This window comes from Gopherus flavomarginatus, chromosome 9 (assembly GCF_025201925.1).
Source record: "Gopherus flavomarginatus isolate rGopFla2 chromosome 9, rGopFla2.mat.asm, whole genome shotgun sequence".
NCBI lineage: Eukaryota > Metazoa > Chordata > Testudines > Testudinidae > Gopherus > Gopherus flavomarginatus.
In genome coordinates, this window is record NC_066625.1 from 24,460,923 (window position 1) to 24,486,447 (window position 25,525).

The 25,525-nt window shown below is 39.1% G+C and overlaps 1 protein-coding gene across 1 annotated transcript in view; it reads left to right on the forward strand.

The window, feature by feature from the left end:
• Window positions 1-25,525, forward strand: part of GRIN2A (glutamate ionotropic receptor NMDA type subunit 2A) — a 284,374-nt gene that overhangs the window by 197,583 nt on the left and 61,266 nt on the right. The window contains exons 6-10 of the mRNA XM_050966516.1: window positions 8,829-9,034; window positions 12,687-12,855; window positions 12,982-13,135; window positions 15,441-15,566; window positions 18,773-19,002. Coding sequence (XP_050822473.1) covers window positions 8,829-9,034; window positions 12,687-12,855; window positions 12,982-13,135; window positions 15,441-15,566; window positions 18,773-19,002 — 885 coding nt within the window. The remainder of the gene's footprint in view (window positions 1-8,828; window positions 9,035-12,686; window positions 12,856-12,981; window positions 13,136-15,440; window positions 15,567-18,772; window positions 19,003-25,525) is intronic.

Here is a 25,525-nt window from a genome sequence, read left to right on the forward strand (position 1 = left end):
AATCTGTGCAGCCCAGGTCTATCCAAATGGCAAATTTGTCATACTACAAATGCCTCTGCAATAGATTGGCTCTGGGCTCACCTTCATGGGCTTTTGATTGTAAATCCATGTGCTTCTAGCCACATGGAGTGTGTTCTCCTGGCAAGGAAGTAAATCCTGTCACAATTCAGCAGAAATGAAGCTGAAACTACTGTCAGGCTCTAATATCTGCTGCCCTCAAATGTGGAAAAAGGAGTAAAAAATGTCCCTGTTGGTTTTCTTGTTTTCCCCTTTGTCATCTTAAGAAGAGATAGTCTCTGAAAGTGCCCTTTGATAGACTAGCAACATCCCGCATGCTCTGCTCTCCTTTTCTGTGGAGGGAGGAATAGAAGAACCCAGCAACCCTTCACTGGGGAGTGAGGAAGAGGCATTTAAGGAGTAGGCTACCTGGTGGAGGAAGACCTGGTAGCTGCAGCATCAGGCTATAAATTTCTGTTTGTGAGTCTTGATTAGAATCCCCTCTTAGCAAGTCCTACAGCAGAGCACTTCCATTGCCTTTCATGTTGCTGAGAATGCAGCATCTCATTCACTCATTGAGTAGAATTATATGTGTGAAATCATTCTATCATTTTTTTCTTTCCTACAATTGCTCCTTTTCTTATATTAAAAGGGAGATTTTTAACCAACATCTAAAGAAACCTCCAGAAAAATCATATACCACCCTCTGAAATGAGCCCTAAGTACTCCTCTGATATTTATGCTTAAACTTACAAAATACACTCAATTTTGCAAGTTGATATTTTATCCTACAATACCAAACCATAATTCATCCACCAGTTCTAATTAGTATTTTACATTGCATAATATCTTCATGGATTTGCTATTTTCACTGCGCAGTTTATTATGTAGAGCCTTTCTCCTGGTTAGATGTTTAACTCAGATAATTCTTGGAGCATATTTTCTTTCAATTTAAATTCTAATAATGCGTATTAGAGTGCCGGAATTGGTCTGTGCAAAGAGAGAAACTGATATAACAACTTAGTAATTTGTTTTCTTCTTAAAAGGCCCTTTGGCAAATGTATGCTAATTAAGAGCAACAAACCTATAACAAATATACTGGTAATACATGTCCCTTTTCTCATGTTTTAGACTGATAGCTAAAATGTCTATTTTTGTCAGAATATATTATGTGTTTGCATACAAACTGCACTCTATAAAATGTTAGATTTCCCATTGCATTGGTATAGATCTAGTTAAGCTACACTTTAAACCAGCAGAACATGTTTCTTGACCCAATATATTTCCACAGGTCCTTGATGGAAGACTACTACCGCCCACTTCCCAATGTACAGTTGTCTCCCTCAAGCAGGCATTCCTACTGCTACACTATTGAAAAGCTTTGTTAATTCATTCATAGCTGAGAGATCATCCCCTGCTTTTGAGACTCTATATCCAAATGTATACATATCAAATGTAGTTTAGCTTTTAGAGAATAAACATTAAAATAATGTTGCATCAGAATATACAGGATCAGTGTAGTGTACCTTTGTCAGTGATACATCAATCAAATTGATGTATTTTTTTTGTCTTTTTTTAAAAGACTAACCCAATTCAGCTCAATAGTAGATTTTCAGACTTAATTGGAGGGTGAAGTTTCAAACTCCCTTTAAATCAGTGGGTTTCATATAGTTAAAATCAGGCATGATCAGGTATTGATAATTGTAAAAAAAAATCAAGTCTGTGCATTATTGCATTGAATTGCAAACCATTATATGCAATTGCATACAAATTGCCCAGCTTTGGCAAAATATTTCCCTATATAGTAAATGCTCAATTATTTAATTATCTACTGCCCAAGATGTGTTTGTTCAATGTTTGTAAAGTACTTAAGTCCTTCACATGAAACCTTTTAAGTGCAAAGGGTTAATAATAATAATAATAATAATAAATATATAAATAAAAAATAAGAATCTGATTAGAATGACAGACCAACATACTGGGTTTCCCCCAATAAAAGTTTAAAATTAGTCAAAAATATGGCTTCAATATGAACAGTTTTTCCTCACTGAGATGATTATCTCAAAACAGTTACAAGATCATAATTAAAGTACATTATTCATCTCTATAGTAAACAAACAGTGGTCTCTGAGTAAAGATACTTTTTAAAATGGTAATATTTTCAGATAGGTTTTTCAAAAAACAAATGTCCCTAGCACCATACCTTGAAACTTATAAAATATACTCAAATTTGCAACTTGATTATTTATCCTACAATACTAAACCATTATTCATCCACCAATTCTGATTAGTATTTTGCATTGCATAATATCTTCATGGATTTGCTACCTTCACTGTGCTGTTTATTATGCATCTTTTGCATATTTTAGTTAAAAAGGAATGCATCCAAGCTGGGGATCACTACTTTGCAGAGGATAAGATCCAATACACCAGGGATCAGAAACCTTTGGCCCATGGCCTGCCAGTGTAAGCGCCCTGTCGGGCTGGGCCGGTTTGTTTACTTGCTGCGTCCACAGGTTCAGCTGATCGTGGTTCCCACTGGCTGCGGTTGGCCGTCCCAGGCCAATGGGGGCTATGGGAAGCGGCGTGGCTGAGGGATGTGCTGGCCGCCACTTCCCGCAGCCCCCATTGGCTTGTGACAGTGAACCATGACCAGTGGAAGCCGTGATTGGCCAAACCTGTGGACGTGGCAAGGAAACAAACCAGCCCGGCTCGCCAGGGGACTTACCCTGGCAGGCCGCGCACCAAAGGTTGCCAATCCCTGGTCTTGGTTATAAACAGAAGTGGGTGTAACCTACAAAGTAGAAAGATTTGGATATTATTTTAAAATATAGAGATGTGTGGTCTAGTGGTATGAGCACAATAATGGGATCTAGGAACTCCTCAATTATAAGACATCTCTGATGCTGTCATAAACAGATAGTTAAGGGTTAATGTCTCTTTTACCTGTAAAGGGTTAACAAACAGGGAACCAAAAACACCTGACCAGAGGACCAATCAGGAAACAAGATACTTTCAAATGTCAGTGGAGGGAAGCCTTTGTGTTTTTTGGGTTTTGCTTTGTTCTCTCTGGGTCCTGAAAGGGACTAGACGTGAAACCAGGTTTCTTGCCAATCTCCCTGCTACAGTCTCTTATATATTCAGAATAGTGAGTATTAAGTAGGAAAGGCGGTTATAGTCTTTTGATTATTTTCTGTATTTGCAAATGTGTAGTTTGCTGGGAGTATTTTAAATTATATTTTGCTGGGAGGAGGCTTCTCTCTAGTGTCTATAAGCTGAAAGACCCTGTAACTTTTATCATCTAAATTACAGAGACAACTTTTACTTTTTTTCTTTCTTTTTATTAAAAGTTTTGCTTTTTAAGACCTGTTTGATTTTTTCCCCTTGTTGAGGCTCAAGGGAATTGAGTCTGTACTTACCAGGAAATTGGTGAGAGACAGGGAGAGAGAATGGTGGGGGAGGAAACCTGATTTCTCTGTGTTGCGATTCAAGGAGTTTGAATCACGGTGATCTCCTAGTGTACCCAGGGTGGGAAAGATCTGGCAGGAAGAAAGGAGAAGGAGGGGAAATGGTTTATTCCCCTTTGTTGTAAAACTCAAGGAATTTGAGTCTTGGGGTCCCCAGGGAAGGTTTTTGGGGGGACCAGAGTGCCCCAAAACACTATATATTTTTGGGTGGTGGCAGCTTATCAGATCTAAGCTGGTAATTAAGCTTAGAGGAATTCATGCTGGTACCCCATTTTTTGGACTCTAAGGTTCAGATTGGGGAATTATACCATGACAGATGCTAACTAGTCCCAATTTTGACTTTGGTAAATCACTTAAGGCCCTGATCTGGGAAATCAGTTACATGCTTAAAGTTAAGTATGTGCTTAAGTTCTTTACTGATGTAGGAGCCTTAACTTCTCTGCCTCAGTCCCTCAGTCTGTAAAATGAGAATATTTATCTGCTGCACAAGGATGTGGTGAAGAAGAAATGTTTAAAGATTTAAAATAGTATTATTTAAAATTCTCATTGGCACTTATCATTCAGATTCTTGTTAACAATACTATAATGCAACTTAATATACAAAAATGCAAACCAGAAAACTTCCAAAGTTAATTTTAATATTAAATCCTTCCTGTTTTTAATTAATCGCTTTAATTCTGTAAAAACTAAACAATATGCATGCCAAATGAAAATAAATAAATTAGAAAAAAATGTGAATTTGAAATTCAGAGCTGTGGCTGATAAGTTGTGTGTTTTCATTAAAAATATATACTGTTCAGCCATCACACTGCTCAGAAATCTAAATATCATGTGAAGATGAGAACTGTTCACTCATGTGTCTAGCATCTTTGACAGAGCAATTCCAGTGTTTGTGCTAATGAGTTCTTAATTAGAACTAGCAATATCCAGCCCAAACATTCCTCAAGAAGGTCAATCTGCAGGCATTTTCTAATTAACATTACACATCACCTACCATTCTCAAGTCACCAGCAAGATTTCCTGAGCATTTTTCTACCACTTCCTCTCATCATTGTCCCCTCATGCTTCGATACAGTGTAGACTGACATCAGCTTGTTGCTGTTTGCCACGCTGGTCAGTGGAGAGCTTTCCAATAGACATGGACTAATTCCCTGATACTACAGAGCCCAGCTGAAGTCAATGAGACCTTTTGGATGTATAGCAATCCATCTGGATGGGTCACAATGTATGACTGAGATCTAGCAGTGTGTCTTACTTGGTTCCACTGATGAACAGTGCTGACATACGATGCCATCGCTAACTTTCAGGTTAGTTAGTTAATAAGTTACTAGTCTGACACTGTTAGAGTAAATCCCCTACCTGAATGTGACAGTTGTTATAGATACTGGGCCTAATTTTGAGGGGAGCTCAGCACCCCGCAGTTTGCACTGTCTTGATCTGCAGTTGTAAATGATCAGCACTTCTTAAAAATCAGCCCTCCCCCCTTTTTTACTCTCCTCCTCAGAACGGTAAAATGGCAATAACGATAATTGAAACATAGAACACTAAACTATGAAACATTTTCTTTAATCCTTATCTTTATATGAACAAATAAGCTCAGATTCCAGCTGGCAGCTTGTAATTATATTTCCACATATGACAGAGATTCAGCAGAATAATGGGAAGAAGTAGTGGCTTTCCAAACAAGAAAGCTTTTACAATTATGCAGCATGTTGTCTCTTCACGAAGCTATGTCTACAGGTGCACTGCCATATTCATAAGTAGGTAAATGCAACAGAATCCCAGCCATGTCCTCTTTCTATTTTTCTTACTGCTGTGAATAGACAGGTCGGAGGTAGATGTCGGGTTGCCAACTTTCTACTTGCACAAAACCAAACACCCTTGCCCCACGCAAGATAGATCAGGATTGGGGCTATTACCTTAGGAATGTGTGTAATTTAAAAAAAAATTTAATGAGGTCAAATTTTTAAAACAAATTTGAAATTTAAAATTTGGCTTGAGTCTTCAAAATAGGCTAGAAATGATCGAATAAATTATTTATTGTAAAGTTAGAGGCTTTGATTGCTTGTTAAGCTTTTAAGGCTATTGCATTTCTAAGTAAAACAAGTTAGAATGCATTATTTATAATGAGAAGTAAAATATGCACAACTGGAATTTGTTCTTGCCAAATATGACAAAATGACCTGGCCATTTTTACAGGTCACAGAAAAAAGTGAGATGGTTAGTGCTTTACTTCAGTCAGCTCTAACAATGATTTAATAGATGACTGCAATTTTGAGAATAGTAAGACTATGAGAACATAAGAACGGCCATGCTGGGTCAGACCAATGGGCTTCTAGCCCTGTATCCTGTCTCTGACAGTGCCCAGTGCCAGTGCTTCAGGGGGAATGAACAGAACAATTTCAAGTGATCCATCCTCTGTCATCCAGTCCCAGTTTCTGGCAATCAGAGGCCAGAGCATGGGGTTGTGTCCCTGACCATCTTGGCTAATAGCCATTGATGGAGCTCTCCTCCATGAATTTATCTAATTCTTTTTTTAGCCCAATTAAACTTTTGGAATTCACAGCATTTCCTGGCCGTGAGTTTCACAGGTTGACTGTATGTTGTGTGAAAAGTATTTTCTTTTGTTTGTTTTAAATCTGCCACCTATTAAGTTAATCAGGTGCTCCTCCCCCCAAGCTTTTGTGTCATGTGAAGAGGTAAATAACTCTTTCCTATTCGCTTTCTCCATTCCATTCATGATTTTATAGACCTTTGTTATTCCCCCTTAGTCATCTCTTTTCTAAGATGAACAATATGTCTCTTAATCTCCCTTCATATGGAAGCTGTTCCATATCCCTAATATTTTTTATTGTACTTCTCCGTATCTTTTCCAGTGAGGTGAAAACATTATCTAAAAGTTGTATCTTTTTGAGATAAGGGGACCAGAACTGTCTGCAGTATTCAAGGTGTGGGCATACCATGGATTTATATAATGACATTATATTTTCTGTCTTATTATTTGTCTCTTTCCTAATGGTTCCTAACATTTTGTTAGCTTTTATAACTGCTGCTGCACACTGAGTAGATGTTTTCAGAGAACTTTCCACAATGCTTTCAAGATCCTTCTTGAGTGGGAACAGCAAATTTTTACCCCCCATCATTTTATCTGTATAGTTGGGATTATGTTTTTCAATGGGCATTACTTTGCACTTATCAACATTGAATTTCATCTGTCATTTTGTTGGCCAGTTTAATGAGATCCCTTTGTAACTTTTTGCAGTCAACTTTGGACTTAATTACCTTGAGTAATTGTGTATTGTCTGCAAATTTTGCCACCGCACTGTCACCCCTTTTTCCATATCATTTATGAATATGTTGAATAGCACAGGTCAAGTACAGATCGTTGAGGGACCCTGCTATTTACTTCTCTCCACTGTGAAAACTGACCAGGTACTGATCTGTGATCGCTCTTGTCCCATGACTGCTTATTTTGCTTAAGAGCCTTTGATGTTGGACCTTGTCAAAAGCTTTCTGACAGTCCAAGTACATAATATCAACTGGATCACCCTTGTCCACATGTTTGTTGACTTCCTCAAAAATTCTAATAGATTGGAGAGGCATGATTTCCCTTTACAAAAACCATGTTGACTATTTCCCAACATATTGTTTCCCAACATATTGTTTTCCTCTATGTGCCTGATAATTCTGTTCTTTACTACTGTTCTGTTCTTTACTACAGTTTCAACCATTTTGCCTGGTTCTGAAGTTAGACTTACTGGTTTTTAATTGTCAGGATTAGCTCTGTAGCTTTTTTAAAAGTAAGCATTATGTTAGCAGTCATCTGGTACAGAAGGTAGGTTACATTCCAGGGCTAGTAGTGCTACAATTTCATATCTGAGTTCCTTTAGAACTCTTGGTTGAATAGCATCTGGTCTTGGTAACTTAATACTGTTTGACTTATCAATTTGGACACCTTAATCTTGGACAGTTCCTCAGATTGTCACCTAAAACAAATGGCTCAGGTGTGGGGATGTCCCTCACATTACATTGGTCTTCATTGCAGGCAAAGAATTCATTTAGCTTCCCTGCAGTTGCCTTATCTTCCTTGAATGCTCCTTTAGTGCCTCAGTCGTCCAGGGGCCCATTGCCTATTTGGCAGGCTTTCCCCTTCTGATGTGTTTAAAAAAAAATGCTGTTAGTTTTTGTGTCCTTAGCTAGTTGCTCTTTGATTATAATTTATTTTTTAATTTTTTTGGGGGAGGGAGGGCTACACTATTATACTTTTATACTTTACTTGCCCAAATTTATACTCCTTTCTATTTTCCTCACTAGGATTTGAATTCCAATTTTTCGAGGATGCCTTCTTGCTTCTAACCTCCTCTTTACTCTCTTTAACCATGGTGACATTTATTAGTCCTCTTACATTTTTTGGTGGGGGGGAAGGAAACAATACATTTAGTTTTAGCCTCTATTATGGTGTTTTTAAATAGTCTGCATGCAGCTTGCAAGCATTTCATCCTTGTGACTGTTCCTTTTAACTAGCATCCTCATTTTTGTGTAGTTTCCCTTTTTGAAGTTAAATGCTACTGTGGTGAGCTTCTTAGACATTTCTTCCCCTACAAGGATGTCAGATTTAATTACATTATGTTTGCTATTACTGAGCGGCTCAGTTATATTCACCTGTTATACAAGAATATCATTCTGATGAATTGATAATCAGTCCACACTTGTAATACCCAGAGAATGCTACTGCAAAGATTTCCAGATTGAAACCTGTCCGCTGGTTGTGAAGTTCCATTAATACAACTCTCTATTGTATTAGTGTTAATTTGTTACCTAGAAGGTGTCATTCTTAATAAAAATGCCAAGCTTTGAGGTGTGTATGTTGCTAAAGAATGCCTAAAGGAGAGAAGTGCTGGTAAGTATTGTTTTGTTTCAGAGAGTTATGCCAATAACGCTCATATAAAATTGACAGACATACATTTTGTTCCTAGATAGGAAACTCTTTGGAGCAGGGACAATAGCACAGCTGGGGGCACCTGTTGCTGCTGTAGTGCAAATATAAAATATTTTTTTTCAAAATGTTGACCTTGTTATAGCTAAGAATTAAATAACAACAATCAATGTTGTCACTGACACTAGCAGACCTTTACCTACATTTTTCCTCTTAAAAATTATATATCCTCAGTTGACTTGACCCTACTGGATTTTCTCTCTTCGTGTGTCAGCTAAATATTGCTAAACCAATTCTGATGGAAAATTAAGACTCTCTTTCCAATATAGTTTGTTGGAACTATGTACCAGTCCCCTAAAAGTTACATCTCAAACAGCAACAGCCCCAAGCAAGCAGATGTCAGCAGTGTGTGTCTCTCCATGTTTCAGGTGGGAAAATGGGAGAACAAGACTCTGAGCCTGACGTATTCTGTATGGCCGAGATTTAGTTCTTTCGCAGACAGTGACCCTGATGACAACCACTTGAGTATTGTTACCCTGGAGGAGGCCCCCTTTGTCATCGTTGAGGATATGGATCCTTTGACAGAAACTTGTGTAAAAAACACTGTGCCATGCCGTAAATTTGTCAAAATTAAGTAAGTACACACTTTTCTTGGGAAATATCTTTGTTTTCATATACACCTGATCTTTAGCCTCTTCTTTTTCTTCCCATCAATTCTCTCCCTTGTTTCTTTTATTTTGCATTTTTAAAATATATATCTATTTTTCTTTTTTTGTTTGTTCCTTCTGCATTTCTTTGTTTTGTCCCACTATTCATGTTTTTGTACAAGTTTTTCCTTTTTGTGATATGGACTGTTACACACTTTAGCTTCTGATTAATGTTATGTAAATCATATTAAATCAATGTCTCAATAATAAATCACAGCAAATTCTCAAACATGAAGACTTAGTTGTTGAGTCATATGGAAATAGATTACACTACTGGGGAAAAGGTTATAATTTAACAGAAGCTTTTAAAACTGATTTAAGAATGTCCAGCCATTTTGAAATGTTACTGATTTGATGAATCCTCTGACAGTGGCAGATACTGAAAAGATGTATTTTTGGTGTAATATTCTGTAAAGAAAGCTCTATGACACAGAATGCCAGTGTGTCATACTTCCCAGGCTCTATTCCCTCCTCTGCTTGTGATTTTATCTGCAATATTGGACTTGTCACCGAGGCCGAACCAGTGCCCATAGAAGTCAAGTGGGAATAAAAATCTCATTGATTTCAATAGGTGTTGAATCAGGCCCTTAGCCAAGCTGCGCCTCTGTCTACACAGCTGCAAAAGCAGTGTAATAATAATGGCATTTACCTACCTCACTGGGATGTTATGAGGTTCAACAATGTTTGTAGAACTACTTTGAGATGCTGGAATGAATGGTGCTTTATAAGGATCCATCCAGAGCCTTCTGAAATCAAAGGAAGTATTTTGATTGACTGTAGTTGGCTTTGATCAGGCTCTAAACTTCTTGTTGCTGTTATTATATATTCCTAAAACACCCTAGTGTTACCATGGTGTCACAGGGTCAGCTTACAGCTAGGGGTTGTACCTCCTGGCCACTCTGGGGATTAGTTTCTTCCAGGTCTGGGGCCCCCTTCTGTTGCTCCTTGCATACCCAACCTACTGCTCGCGCTCTCTCTCTCTCTCTCGCTCTCTCTCTTTGACTCCAGCTGCTCCTTCTTTGTGACTTGACCCTCCACCCAGGCCACTGTATATGTTTCCCCCTTCCAGGGTATCAAAATCTTTCCTTGCTAGCAGTCTCTGGCAGTCTTCCCATTCAGTACCCCACAGTGCCACTTCCTCAGTGGCTGGCAGGGGAACCTGAGCCCACTCTCTACTCCGGGTTCCAGGTTCAGGGACCTTCTAATTTAGAAGCTAAGATCTGTTCCCTCCTTGACCTTACCACCTTTTCCCTCAGCTCTTTCCTTACCTCCTGGTTTCCCCAGGTTTGCCAGCTTCACAGCTCCTTCCTCCCAGAGAGTAACTGTAGCTGCAAACACACCTCCCTTCTCCCAGGTACTGATTGCAGTCTGCTTCCCTGCAGCTCCCTCTGCCCAGTTCCTTCCTCATCAGCTAGGCTCCCTCATGCAGCCAGAGATTACTTATACGACCTGATTGCCCTCAGTCAGGGCCGGCTCTAGGCACCAGCGTTCCAAGCATGTGCTTGGAGCGGCCCTTTTCAAGGGGTGGCATTCTGGCTCTTTGGGGGTGGCACTTTTCAAAGGGCAGAACTCAGACCTTTATTTATTTATTTATTTATTTGCTTCTGTGGCAGCACTCCACCCCCCCCCCATTTTTTGCTTGGGGCGGCAAAAAACGTGAAGCTGCCCTGCCCTCAGCTGTGGCCTGTCTGGTTACCTGGCTTCCTTCTTAGCTTACATTAACCCTTTCAGAGCAAGTGTAGGGTGCCTATCAGACATGGCCTATCAGAACACTCACATTTTTGTAAATTGCTATGGTCATGAAATGTGCATTGAAGTAAAATGTAAGAGCAAAATTCTCCTCTTGAATCCATATGGCTTGTCTGAGTTTTGCTATTCTGCTTGCTTTTCATGCACAGAATTCTGCTTGATGCTTGATGGGAATTCTGTGTGCTTCTAGAGCCACCCTTGGAACTGCAAGGAGATTTTTCTCCTCACTTTCAGATTAAAACAGATTGTAATGATTTAATATAACTCTCATGTGGGAGAATTCCATAACTGAAGGCATAAGTGTGTGTCTCTCTCTCCTGTGGGAGCTGTTGCACTTTTGTCTAAATAATTAAATATTCACTGGGCCAAGGAGAGGGGCTGGCTCTGTGGCCTGGTGATTAAGGCATGTGGTGACATGAACCTGGATCTCACACCTCCCAAGTGAGTGCCCTCACCAACAGGTTATTTGCTGTTCTGGCTGATCTCTCTCTCACTCACTCACGCACTCCCACCCACCGACCTCCGGACATGAGAAATCTTTCCAGTGAAAGTTTCATTGAAACCAATTTCCATGAAAACCTTTGGTTTTGACTAATTTACATTTTCTGAGGAGAAAGAATTAATTGAAAATTTTCCATCCAGCTCTAGTCAAGACCATACAAACCTCCCTACATAGGAGGACAGTATATTCCAGTGGTAAGGTTAATGGAATGGGAGTTATGAGGCCTATGTTGTATTACAGGGTCTGCTGTTGAACTTCTGTATGACCTTGGGAAAGCTACTTCAGTTTTATATTTTGGTTTCCCCATCTGATGGGGGTAATAATACTTGCATCCTTTTAAGTAGTGTGAAATTTATGTATGAAAAGCCCTCTATAAGAACTAGGTTTTATTTATTACTATATGTTTGAAATGAGCCTTGTACTAGAGACATACTTTTGATATTTGTAACACTTATTTATAAAGCTCAGTTCAATCCTGCTGAGTCTTTTCAAAATAAGAATTTTATTGGCAAGACCTGCTAACACCATATAAAATGTCATATGTGCACTATTATTTCAAAATTGATCCAAGACAACAATGGTCCTTGTCAATTGCTTTGCAGTATGGCAAAATGTTTAATTAAGCCTCTTTTGCTCATTATCTGACCAAGTTAGCCTCAATATACAATTCCACCACCACCTCCATTGAAGTCATCCAGTACTGAATTCGCTCAGTATGTTAAATCCCCGTTTCTTCCGAGTGCTATTTCAAGTACATCAGTAGTTTTAAATTGGATCCAGTGCTACCTTCAGCTATGTGGGTAACCACCCCCTCTTGTAAAACTGATTACAGGAATTTTTAGCTGGTTTACAAGATACATGGCAGGAGTGTGATATCGAACAATCCAATCTATTGCTAATCAAATCTATCTGTGGTATTTATAAGGTACTATCACCATCCTATGTAAATACTGAACAAATTTATGAAGAAGCAACACATTAGAAGGCAGAATTTTACCCCACTGTCTATATGTCTCGCTTTTGTACAGATATTCCCCGACTTACGCAAGTGTTCCATCCCGGAATGCCTTGTGTAACTTGAATTTTGCATAAGTCGGAAATGTATACCTGATTATTACGCAAAAAAACAAAACAAAACAACAACCTAAAACTATTTCTAGCTTATGGAACTTTTTCTGTAAGTGCAGATTTGCATAAGTCAGGTTTGCGTAACCCAGGGGGCATCTATATTCCACTTGTCTTCTGATAAATACAGTAAAACTTGCTGGTATGTAGCCTCTTCTGTTTTTCACAACTGAACTGGTTGGTTCTTTTTCTCATGTTAACAGCAACTCAACTAATGAAGGAACTAACATAAAAAAATGTTGCAAGGGATTCTGCATTGACATCCTGAAGAAGTTATCTAGAACTGTGAAGTTCACATATGACCTATATCTGGTGACCAATGGGAAGCATGGCAAAAAGGTCAATAATGTGTGGAATGGAATGATTGGTGAAGTAAGTTCTGTTAGGTAAAAGAACTCTTAAGTAAAAACTTGGCAAACAAGCATTTTGAATTCGTTTGCAGAAATATGGTATACTATATGTGGGTAACATTGTTGATTTCTTCTCTTTCTGGATCAGGTGGTCTATCAGAGAGCAGTTATGGCTGTGGGTTCTCTTACAATTAATGAAGAGCGTTCAGAAGTGGTTGACTTCTCAGTACCATTTGTTGAGACTGGGATAAGTGTCATGGTGTCAAGGAGCAATGGCACGGTGTCTCCATCTGCATTTCTAGGTGTGTTTTGTTTTCTTCCTTCCAGATCAGTTTAATTACATTTCCATAGACTTTGAGAGATTTTGCTATATATCACCAAGAATCTGATTGCATTGTTCCTCATTATTTGCTATATTATTTTCCAAGTTCTAGTATCTTTTACAAATGGTAGCTCACATCTCACCCAAAATACATATCTTACCAATAGTCATACAAACTAGATCTTACAAGTACTTTGTGAAAATCTACACCGATTGCACTTAAAAAGTTCCTGTTGTTTAGAACATTCCTACCTTTTCAGAGATTTAAGCCTCTTTTAGACCTCTCTTAGATTTAAACATGAGAATCAGCACTATCCCTCCTAATGGAAAGCTCTTGCTTTGTAAGCATGACTATTGTGGGTAAGTTACATCCACCACCAAATTTCTTTTGCTGGTTTTATCTTTGAAATTCAAGTTTGTTACTTCCCTTTCAATAGCCTATGTTCTTCCTTCCAATCAACTTATGCACTTGGTGGTATCATTTAACACACACAGAATATTTTTCTAATATATTTTCCAGCAGCCTGTAAGTTTTGCTGAGGCTGCTTTATTATTAGCTGCTCACCTGGGGGGCTCCTCATGACTGCGTTGGACCCATTATGATGTAACCATGTGTCATTTATTAGTTATTTATTCTATATTTGTTTTTCAATGCTGCTTTTTGCTCTTTTTAGTTTGCTTCTGTTTATATTTTAATCCTACATCTCATCACCAGACTGTTTATATTATTTAAGAACATTCTGCTTAAACTATTGTTTATAGCCACCTTAGCTGCATTGTCCTGTTCTGCCCTTTGCCTTTATTTCTATTTAACTAGTTTAATTTGAGGTGTAATGTTGCTGACAGTCTTGGAAGTTTTCTGTTCAATATTTATTTCTGTTCAGAAACATTCTGAGACGTTTCAGTACCTCTAAGAGAACTTCTCTAATATTGTACAACATGTCCTCTGAGTGTATTTCAAATTGTATCTTAACTAGGTTCTCCCAAATTAAAACTTATTCAGCCCATGTCTTTTTTTCTCAAAGCAACATCTAAAATTATCTCTGGGTTCTCAGTACTCCTGGGTTCTCAATACTCCTTTGCCTTTAAAAACTCATCCTAATCCCCTTTAATTTTTACGTTGCTCTTATGCCAATTAATATGTGAATAAATAACACAATATTTATTGTAAACACAATCTGGGTTTCTTAAAAGGGCTCCCCTTAAGTCTATCTACTTCCAAACTGACCTAGAAGTCTCCAATATCCCTTAAGAAACTCTTGTTCTTTTGTGTACTTGCTACACTATTTCAACAAAAATATTCTCATTACATATGGGTATGATCCATCTTATTTAAATAAATAAATTTCAGTCCAGGACACTCTCTCTAAATAATCCCTGAAAACATGTAATTCAGATTTAGTAAAATTATTGCTACACTTACTAAGAAGCTAGTCAAAAACTACTACTACTTACCTTAAGAAACCTGTTCTGAAGATTAATAACATAACTTGTAAGAGAACATCTTTGCATGTGATGGAAACATGTAGAGATGCGTGCTCAATGGAAGAAGAGGAAAAAGTAAAATAAAAAATTCCCTTCACGTACTACCCTCGAAAGAGTTGAAGGTAATCTTCATTTGTAATAATTATGGACATAAACTGGTTCTCCAGACAGTAAATCCTTTCCTTTTCGGAACATGGTAACATTTTCCCTTAAAAGTTGTCTGTAAAGTCAGAGATTTACCTTTTTTCCTGCCACTTTGGCTTAGCTAAAATAAGTGGGGGAGAGAGAGTTGGATTTGTACTTCAGCCCTGATTTAACTGAATCAGAACCTTAATGGTCATGTTTATATAGGCACGTGTAACTGAAAATATATATATATAAAAATATAAAATAAAAAAATACAAGATACGTATATAATTGAGAACCAAATAAGCAGTGGATATGTGATAAATCAAACTAAAATTTGCTAATCAGTGTGACTGCAGGTTTTGCCCAGTGAAATAGGGAAATGCAGCCTTCATTCTTGAATTGCAACTCAAACTTAAGATGAATTATTATTTTAAATTGTATTTAGCTTATTTAGAAGAAGCAATCAAGGACAGGTTGCAGGTTTTCCCTCTTTCTTTCCCTCTTTCTTTCAATCTTCCAGTCAAACTGACCTCTCGTTACATATCATTACATAGCTAGTGTTTTGGTGGTAAAAGCTAATTTACAAAGAGTTGCTAGACATTAGAATTCTTGTTGTGCTGTGACTGGTTTAATGAACTGTGTTTCTGTTTCTCTTGTCTGTTTTGCTGCAGAGCCTTTTAGTGCTTCTGTCTGGGTGATGATGTTTGTGATGCTTCTCATTGTGTCCGCCATGGCTGTCTTTATATTTGAGTACTTTAGTCCTGTAGGATATAACAGGAACTTAGCAAAAGGGAAAGGTAAGCTTTCATTTTACAAAATCGAGGACTATGCAAAATTACACTCCTCCCTCCCCTCACTCCTCTCAGAACAAACAATAAAATTGAAGCACTATGAACCGCTCCAATTACTTTTAACTAAAATGTTTTATCTGGTTGAGAGCTTGTGTTGTCATGTTTCACATTAATATATTGTCATAAAGAAGTTGGTGAATGAGTGATACTATGGAAAATCACACTGAAGTAATGTGGTGGTCTAGATACCCTAGTAGGCCAAGGGTATTGATATGGAAAATATTTGGAATGATTAATAAATGTGTATCTTGGCACATAGGAGTCTCATTCTAGTTTCCTTGCACTCCAAGCCCCCATTGACTCCTGGGAATTGGCTGGGAATTCAAACTCACTGATCTAAACTAGTGTGGTTTTCTGGTTAATTTTTAAAAAAACGTGGAGATTAAACAGGATCTAATACAATCCTTGTAAAAAAGATAGGATTCCCTTGCAATAGTTTCAGGTCTGAAAGGGGAAGCTTGGAAGGGCCATGTTCCTTACAATGTGGTGTGCACAGCTGTATGTTGGACTTGCTCCCTTATTTCCAAAAATATTTGATTATTTCAAAATATACCACTACACCAAATTATTAGAGGGAATGTACTTTTCTCAATTAAACTATTTTAGTAGCATTTTTGCCCTAAGAATCAATATTTCTTGCAAGTATTTATACTGTGCTGTGCATCTCACTTTATTTACTTTCAGTGTAAGAGGTTAATTTTTTTTTAACTCTCTACATCACACATACTTTATTTTATAGTTAAACACCTTTCAACTCAGGGAATACTATTATATGCGGACAGTATATTCTAGTGTGTGTCATGGTCTTTCAGGATGCTCAGATACTATGAAGATGGGTATTCCTAAGAAGCTGAGAAAGTAGGTAGATTATCCACTTCTTTGGTAGATTCTAAATATTCATGGTAATAAACTTTCTGGAACAGATGACATTTTTCTTCTGGGTTTTTCTCAAAAGAATTTAGGATGTATTTTCTGAAGAGGTTCCCTATGAAAATCACAGGCAAAAGAAGCAGTTTAGGGGCAATATTTCCACTCTTTCCACCTAGCCACTTTTACCTAAGTCTTTGATGTCATGTAGCTTTCACAGTTTCATCTTTATAAAATATTAACAAACCCTAATAGATTTAATAGTCATCATCTGTCTCAGTATATTAAGTGTTATGAATGTTATTTGCAGAGGAAAAAACATGTTGTATAACAGTTATACATCTGCTGCTGAGCAAGGATCTTCATTCTTGATGTAACATTAAAATAATGATGTCCTGCCTTCCTCAGGTCCCAGTGACTTGAACCTGATTTGAGGCCTTTGAAAATCAGGCCATGTAAAATTAAACAGATGCCACTATGTAATTAGCAAAAACTCCTGGAGCCTTCTCAGTAGTATATATTCTTGGTTTCTAAGAACATTAAATACCATAGCTTATAAAGACCAAATGATTTAATGTAGCATTTTTTGAGTATTAATTTATCAGAAAAGTAGCACAAGCCATAGACCAGATCCTTCCATCTTCACTGAACCTCTGCCAGTCCTTCCATTGATTCCAATTACACGAGTCTTAGACCCATGAGGATATTTGTGTGGGATAGTCCTACTCACAGAAGAAAGGGTTGCAGGATCAGGCCTCATAGTAGTTCAGCATCCAGTGACAGAAAGAACAATGATAAAAAAACTAAACTTCAGCTTTTATACCTAGCTTCGCTTTTCTTGAATGACTTATGCTTTTCTTATCTCCACTGTTCATAAAGTACATTTTGTCCACACTATCAGTTCAGCTTTTAATGGCCTTGAAAGGTACTTTCATAAACCAGAAGTCAGTCCCAATTGCATATATTTATTGCACAGTATTCTCATAGTGCCCCCACAGTCAAGGAAGCAGATCATCTTTTCAAAAGTCATTCTGTTTGAATGTGACATCAAAAATTAACATGGTAGTAAAGGAAGAGTTCTGTTGAAATGGAGTATAAATTAAGTGTATACCCATTGTGTGAGTAGGAGTTTATTGCTTTAGAATGTTTCTTTTACCTCCTATTTGTTTTCCTTTCAATATTTCTATATATTGTTTAAGTATTTAAAATAGTTGATAGTGAACCTTGCATTATACAGAAATTAATTCTTGTAAATCAGGCTTTAAAAAAAGCAAGTCAAGCAAGTACTATTAATTCTAGAGGTTGGTTGGGAATTTTTTTTATTAAATTGTTTTTGCATTAGGAACCCCAGATTCTCTACATCTGAAACTATTAACAGGAAAGGTCAGTTTTAGCTAATTTCCAGTTTAAAGAAAAATAGAAGTAAGAGGTTTTTTTTTAAATTGTAGTGATGTCCCATGTTGCCATTTTTTGAAACAATGTTTGATTTTTTTGGAGGGTTCAAAACATTGTGTTGATAAATTTAAGTTATTTATAATATAAAAAGTTGGAATCAAAATGAAACATTTTGACTGATCTATCCTGATTTTTTTTTTTTTAATTTTAGGTTGGCAAAAGTTTGAGATTCTGACTTTTTGTGAAAATTTTTCTACATTTCAAAGCTTTTTGCAGGACAGGAAACAGTTTCCTACCGAGCTCTAATAAAATCTATTTTTCTAGTAGCCTGTTGGCACAGGGCTGTACAAGTAATGATTTTTAGATGGATAATATCCTTGATGGCCCCCTTGCTGTTTGAGTGTGGGGGTTCTATGTTGGCCATATTTTCCTGCATCTTTCATCCCAAGTGAGAAATCAAATCTGATCAAAAGCATGACTAGTTGGGTCAGATTATTTCCAGTAATACCCCTCTAATCAAAGTCAATGGGAACTATATGTGCATTTTGAGGAGAGCCTGTATCCTGTTAGCCTTGATTCAATAAGGTACTTAACATTTGCCTAACATTATGCATGCCAGCAGTTCCTTTGTAGCCAATGGGACTACTCATGTTTTAAGTTAAGTACAGGCTTAAAACCTTGCTGAATATGGGCCTTAATGATTATTCAGAATGGAAATTTGATTAAACGTGATTAAACTATTCCGCTCAGAATTTAATTTTTTGAATTTAAGTAATTAAGTGGGAAAGATTTTGCATTGAACTAGTCAGAGTGTGTAATGTCAAGAAGCGTAATTGAAATAGAGCAGAGAGGACAAAGACTAAAATTACTGTGTTTTTTTGCAATTGCAGCTCCCCATGGGCCATCCTTCACCATTGGAAAAGCAGTGTGGTTGCTCTGGGGCTTGGTGTTCAATAACTCTGTGCCTGTTCAAAACCCGAAAGGGACAACCAGCAAAATCATGGTGTCAGTTTGGGCCTTTTTTGCTGTCATTTTCCTGGCTAGCTACACTGCCAACCTGGCTGCATTTATGATTCAAGAGGAATTTGTTGACCAGGTGACTGGGCTGAGTGATAAAAAGGTAAGTGTTCAAGCTCTGAAAAGAGACCTAATCTCCATTTTCCCATTCATTGTACTCAGTTAATCACAAATATGCTAGATGCCAAAAGTCCCTATCAAGATACAAACTTGCAACTGCTGGTTTTGATGAAACTATGTGGCTTCATATTAAACTTATTTCTTTATTTAAAAACCCAGGGTCCAAATAATTAAAAAACCCTATAAATCTATTTTTATAGAGGCTTTATAGTCTTTTTCTCAAGGAAAAATATGTGGTGAAATGAAGTCATGTGAAACTAAGTTGTGTGAGTCATTAAACCCATGTTCTTTGAGTAGATGCAGAGGCAGCTGTGTATTATTCCATATAGTCATGCTGGGGCAGCTCTAGACATTTCACCGTCCCAAGCATGGCGACTCTGCCAGTCGCTGGTCCCGCGGCTCCGGTGGACCTCCCGCGGGACCAGAGGACCCTCCGCAGCCGCAGGACCAGCGGACCCTCCGCAGGCACACCTGTGGGAGGTCCACCAGAGCCGCGGGACCAGAGGACCCTTTGCAGGCATGCTGCCAAAGGCTGGCTGCCTGCCTGCTGCCCTCCCGGGGACCGGCAGAGTGCCCTCCATGGCTTGCCACCCCAAGCACGTGCTTGGCTTGCTGGGGCCTGGAGCCGCCCCTGTAGTCATGCATTTGCCCAGCACATTGAAGCCAGAGAATTTTGCCTATCAATACCTGTAGAGGCCATACTCTAACCTGTAGTGCTAGGTTCTTCCTTTACTGTATAAGGGCAGCACCACTCCAGCACCTCTTAGTTCCTTCTCACTGCCTGTCGCAGAATCGGAGCTGACTGGTGTTTGCACCTTACATTTTGGTCTCCGTTTTCTCAGTGACCAGGGCTATTGTCACTGATGCCTCCTTAATAGGTGCGGGAGCACATCTGGGGTCACAAAAAGTTCAGTTCCTGTGGTCAGAACAGGAAGCATGTCTGCATATCAACGTCTTGGAGCTTTGTGTCATTCGCAATACCTGTCAGGCCTTTTGAGATCACATCAGGTACTCAGCAGTGCACATCTTCACTGACAATACCACTGTGATGTATTATGTGAGCAGACGGGGGATCACACTCCAGCATGCTGTGTCAAGAGGCAGGGGCGGCTCCATGCTCCAGCACACCAAGCACATGCTTGGGGCGGCATGCCATGGGGGGCGCTCTGCCGGTCGCCAGGAGAGTGGCAGGCAGGGTACCTTCGGCGGCGTGCCTGTGGAGGGTCCACTGGTCCTGCGGCTCCACTGAAGCCATGGGACCAGCAGACCCTCCACAGGCATGCCTGCGAGAGGTCCACCAGAGCCGCGGGACCAGCGGACCCTCTGCAGGCACACCTGCGGGAGGTCCACCGGAGCCTTGGGACCAGCGGACCCTCCGCAGGCACGCCTGTGGGAGGTCCACCGGTGTCGCGAAACCAGCGAGTGGCAGAGCGCCCCCCGTGGCATGACGCCGTGCTTGGGGCGACAAAATGTCTAGAGCCGCCCCTGTCAAGAGGCAATTGGGCTTTAGCAGTTTTGCATCAGCAAAAAAATTAGACCTATGACTAATCATTTACCTGGGATCCAGAATCACCTGGCAGATCACCTCAGCAGAAATTTCTCCCTGAATCACAAGTGGTTTCTGAAGCCCAAAATCCTGTGGTCCCTCTTTGCAGTTTGGGGTATTCTAACAATCAGCCTGTTCACCACAAGAGACAGCAAGAAATGCCAGCTGGTTTGCTCCTGAAAGGGTCTCAGTCTGGGCTCTGAGCTGGAAATTAACACTCCTGTATGCACCGCTGTATGCTTTTCCTCCAATTCTGATTACCTGCAGGTCATTCTCAAACTGAAACTGAATCGTGCCAAACTCATTCTCGTTGCCATCCTGTGGCCAAGACAGTGCTAGTTCTCAGCCCTCCTCACATTATTGGATGGCCCTCCCATATACCTTCATATTCATCCCAACCTCCTGATTCAGCATCATGGTCAGGTTTTGCATCCAGCACTCAGCTCCTTGCCTCTCATAGCATGGATGCTGCATGTTTAGATGATGATGAGGAACAATGTTTGAAGGCCGTCTGGCAAGTCTTACTTAACAGTAGAAAGCCCTCCGAGATCAGTGCGGCCTATTTGACCAAATGGTTCTCAATGTGGTTGTTAGCTCAGCTGAAGATAGCTTATATCCAAGACATCTTGGAGTACCTGTTACACTTTCAGTCTTCTGGTCTTTTACTTAGTTTGTTAAGAGGGCACCTGGCAGTGATTGTTTGGCATTTTATCCACCCATCCATGGGAACACAACGTTTTCAAATTCCATGGCAGTGAGGCTCTTGAAAGGAGTCACTCATCTCCATCTGGCAGTGAAATAAGTGGTTGCTTTGTGGGATCTTAATATTGTCTTAGCTGCTCTTATGGGGCATCCATTCAAGCCTCTTGCAACTTCTTCTTTCTCTCTCTTGTGTCAGGAAACCACTTTCCTTGTGTCAATAACCTCTTCAAGGCAAGTATGTGTGTTGCATGTTTGATAGCAGAGCCTCCTTATGTGCATTTTTCCAAAGCCAACATAACGCTGTGGCCACACTCTATTTTTATCTAAAGTGGTTTCTTAGTTTCATTTGAACTAAATGATATATACCAGTGGTTTTCCATAAGCTGCATTCTACTCCGCATGAGCAGCATCTTCACACGTTGGATGTCAGGCAATGTTTAACTTTTTACCTGCATAGGACTAAACCTTTCTATTTTTCATCTCATCTGTTTGTGTCATGTGCAGACCAAATGAAGGGGGCAAGCAGTTTCTTCACAGATGATTTCCAGGTGGATAACTTCCTGTATCATGAGAGCATACAAAGTACCTCAGACTGCACCTCCTCAGAGGGTGTGTGGTCATTCCATATGGACCCAGGCAACACTGATGATGTTTCTAATTGATGTTCCTATAAAGGACATTTGCAGAGCTTCTATTTGGTCCTCTGTACATCTGCTTACAAACCACTATGGTATTACTATTGCATCCAGATCTGATGCAAATTCTGCAGTCTTTGTTTAAACAGGCTCTGAGCCCCACCTCCTGTGAGTACTGCTTGTGAGTCACCTGCATCTACCTGAAGTAGAGAAAATGGTTACTTACCTGTAATTGTAATTGTTGTTCTTCAAGATGTGATTCAGATATGTAATCCACAATCCACCCTCCATCTCCTCTGCAATGGAGCCTGCACTCTTGACGTTCAGTGTGAAGGAACTGAGGGAGGCTATGGTGGTGCTGCCCTTTTATCCCTGAGGGACTGGGCTATAGCCACAGGGTGGAAGTGCCACCCTCACAGGTACTGCTAGGCATAATTCTCTGGCTTCCATGTCCTAGATGCGTGTCCACCTACATGGAATACACATCTGCATCCCATCTCGAAGAACGACAGTTACAATACTGGCAAGTAACCATTTTATCCCTTTTAGATAAAACAGACACTTCTGCACAGGTGTAGATGGATGAAAAACTGCACCAGGAACACATGCAATATGTATTTGGTTAAAGGTAGATCATTTGGAGACTATTTCTAAGTATAGTACTAATAATGTAATTAATTTACAAAACCATTACCAAAAGTCAATGATAGGAATAGGGAAAAAGAGAAATTATTTTAAATTGCAACACATACGAAATATTTGATGGAGACATTTTTATGTTTCCCTTTCTTAAAATGGAAAGAGTAAGTGGGTGATATGTGACAGATGTGTTTTTGTGATAGCATGCTGTAGTTGATATGTAAATCTTTGTAAATGTAACACTGTGCCCCACTGTGTTCATGCAAGCAGTTTTTCCTGGTACGGTATCTTTTGATCACATCTCATGTTAAATTTTGAGCAGCATGGTGTGCTTTCTCATTTTGCTCTTACAGAGACAGGACAGGGGATTTATACCCAAATACTTGGATTATGAGAAATGAATACCTAAGATTATTTTAAAACTACCATTCCAGGGAAGGCAACAGATCAAATAGCTGCATTTCATACCCAGCTCCTGAAAGATCACCATAATTTTCAGAGCTAGAAAGAGTTAATTGCAGTCATTCTAGACGGCCAAGGAAAGACTGATAAGAAACAGAATGAGCAGGACTAATTTTGTTCTCATAAAGTCATGGTGTCTCAAAATCTTTTGGAAGAATGTAAAGAAATTTCTTAAAGATACTTTTATTTTAAATAGTATAAATAATTAACAGTGAGACAGATAAATAACATTTTTCATTTGCGGAAAAAAAGTAGAACTGGAAAATGCTGCTCTCCCTGCTCCACTCCCCATCCCGCTTTTGGTGCAACCAGGAACTGGAAGTGTCGAAAGATCTTAGATTCAAAGTTCTGGCCAATATATTGGCAATGGGTAATATAAATTACACTGGACTTAGCCATCAGCTAATTATTTCAGTGCATCTATGATTTTCTATATCGGTTTTGTCATTCCCTTCCCCCAATCCTCTCCAAAAAATAAATAAATCTTGACCCAGAAAATCACAGTAATTCCTTTCCATGTTGCTACTAAAAATGTACTTAGCCTCTGGACATGATTTTGATTTTTTTTTATCTTTAAATTCCTTTTTATCTAACCAATAGATATCAAGTAAAAGAGGAGCCGCATCTTTTCAGAGAACTGGTTAAAGTATCTAGAAATCCTGAAAAATAAAGGATTGCTTCAAGATGTTCTTTTAGATACACACATTTCCTCCCATCCCCTGCCTCCTGAAATGTTCTCAGACTTTAAAGGTTTAAAATAATCAGTGTTTTAAAAAAGTAACCATGAGTTATGAGGACAATAATCCTAATCATGTTAAAATAAATATTTTTTTTTCTCTCTGGCCCTTTGGCACTCATTGCTAGGATTCCCTAATGCTTTCATATACTAGCCCAGGAATTATCATTAGTGGTTTTCTTTTTAGCAAATTCAGACCCTCAGCAAGATTAGATTCTGGGCTGGGGGCAGGAGGAAGGGAGGAACCAACCAATCCTGAAACTCAGTTCAAATGGACACTGCATAATGAGCTGAAGAAAAACTCCAGTAGTATTAAAGTCCCGTTAAAGAGATGCTCTGTGATTCTGTATTTGTAAAGAGCTGAACATAAAAAAAACTCATAAGTCCCTTCACTATCTGAATTCTTGGCTGGTGAATCAATTCATTTTTGTTTTGTTTTGTTTTGTTCTCTCTAGTCACAATTAAAAAGTCAAGCTCCTTTGTCAATATTGTCACTGCAATGAAGTAATCCCAGCCAGGCACTGGGGTTGTTATTGTCAGTTCTCTTGGTGATGTATTTACAGAGGAGAGTCAGGAGAAATCTATCCCTCTTTCAAGCAGTTGTCCCAAACTCTCAACAATCAATAACTTCCCATCCAAGGAATGTGTTGTTTCTCCCTCCTTCTCCTATTGCTTTTGCTAAATATATGGTGACAGGTGATTTACCCTTGTCCTCGGCTTTGAGACCTTTGTGACTCCTTTCTCTTTAGTAATCTTGCAAATGAGTCACTGAATTCCATGTGATTCTTGTCACACTAGAAGTACCCGCACAGAATGTACTGAAAGTGGGTGTTCAGAAACTTCTTCGCAATGCTTCAGGAGGTTAGAAGAAAAGAGGAAATTATGTTTTGACATCCTTTTTTATTTAAAAGGATTTTTAAAAGCCTCGGTGTACTTTTTATATAAACACAAAGTAAGTGCAAAAGGTTGGCATTCCAAGCAGCTGTTACTTATTATACCATAGGATGCCTTATGGTATAATATGCAATATGGGGAAGATTATTGAACAACAGTAGGAAATTATGGATATTTTTACTGATGGGCACCTTAAGGGGCTCTAGCATGTGGTCTCCTCCAAGGCCAGTGGCTCCATTAGTTTGTGACCACTCTGCCTTTGTGGTGGCTATTTCCATATGGCTTTGTGCTCAGGGGAGGCCAAGGACTGAATGTAACTGGCCCTTGCACAACAGATACAAGATGGGGAGAAGGAGAGGCCAGATTTCTGCGGGTCATGCAATCTCTTTTGTAAGATGCAGCAAAGACTTCCCTCCCATCCCCAAGTGTATGTATCCCAGTGTGCTGTAGCCTTGGCCAGAAAAGCCACCACTGGGTTGATTGGGTCAGCACAAGTAGATAGTGTTAGTCATAGGCCCACTTCCTCTGAGCGCTAGCTCTGTGTGGATGTGATGGAGAAGCCCTGCCCCTTCAGTGCATCTATACAGGTCTGAGCATAATTTGGAGATGGTATTTTAGAGACTGATGTTATACTATTTGTTTAGATGTTGGTACCTGTATTTTAGAGATGGACATTGTACAGTTTGTTTAAAAGTTTTCTTTTTACAATCCAAGCTGATGATCAGCACTGTGTAGTGACTCATGAATTTCCAGAATTTCATGTCTGGTTCATGTCTACTTCTCTGTATGTACAGAGTCCCTACTATAGCAGGGCCCCAATCCTGTTCAGGGCCTCTGGACCTCACTGTAATATTTAACATAAAAAAACCCAATAACTTTAACATTTTCAAGA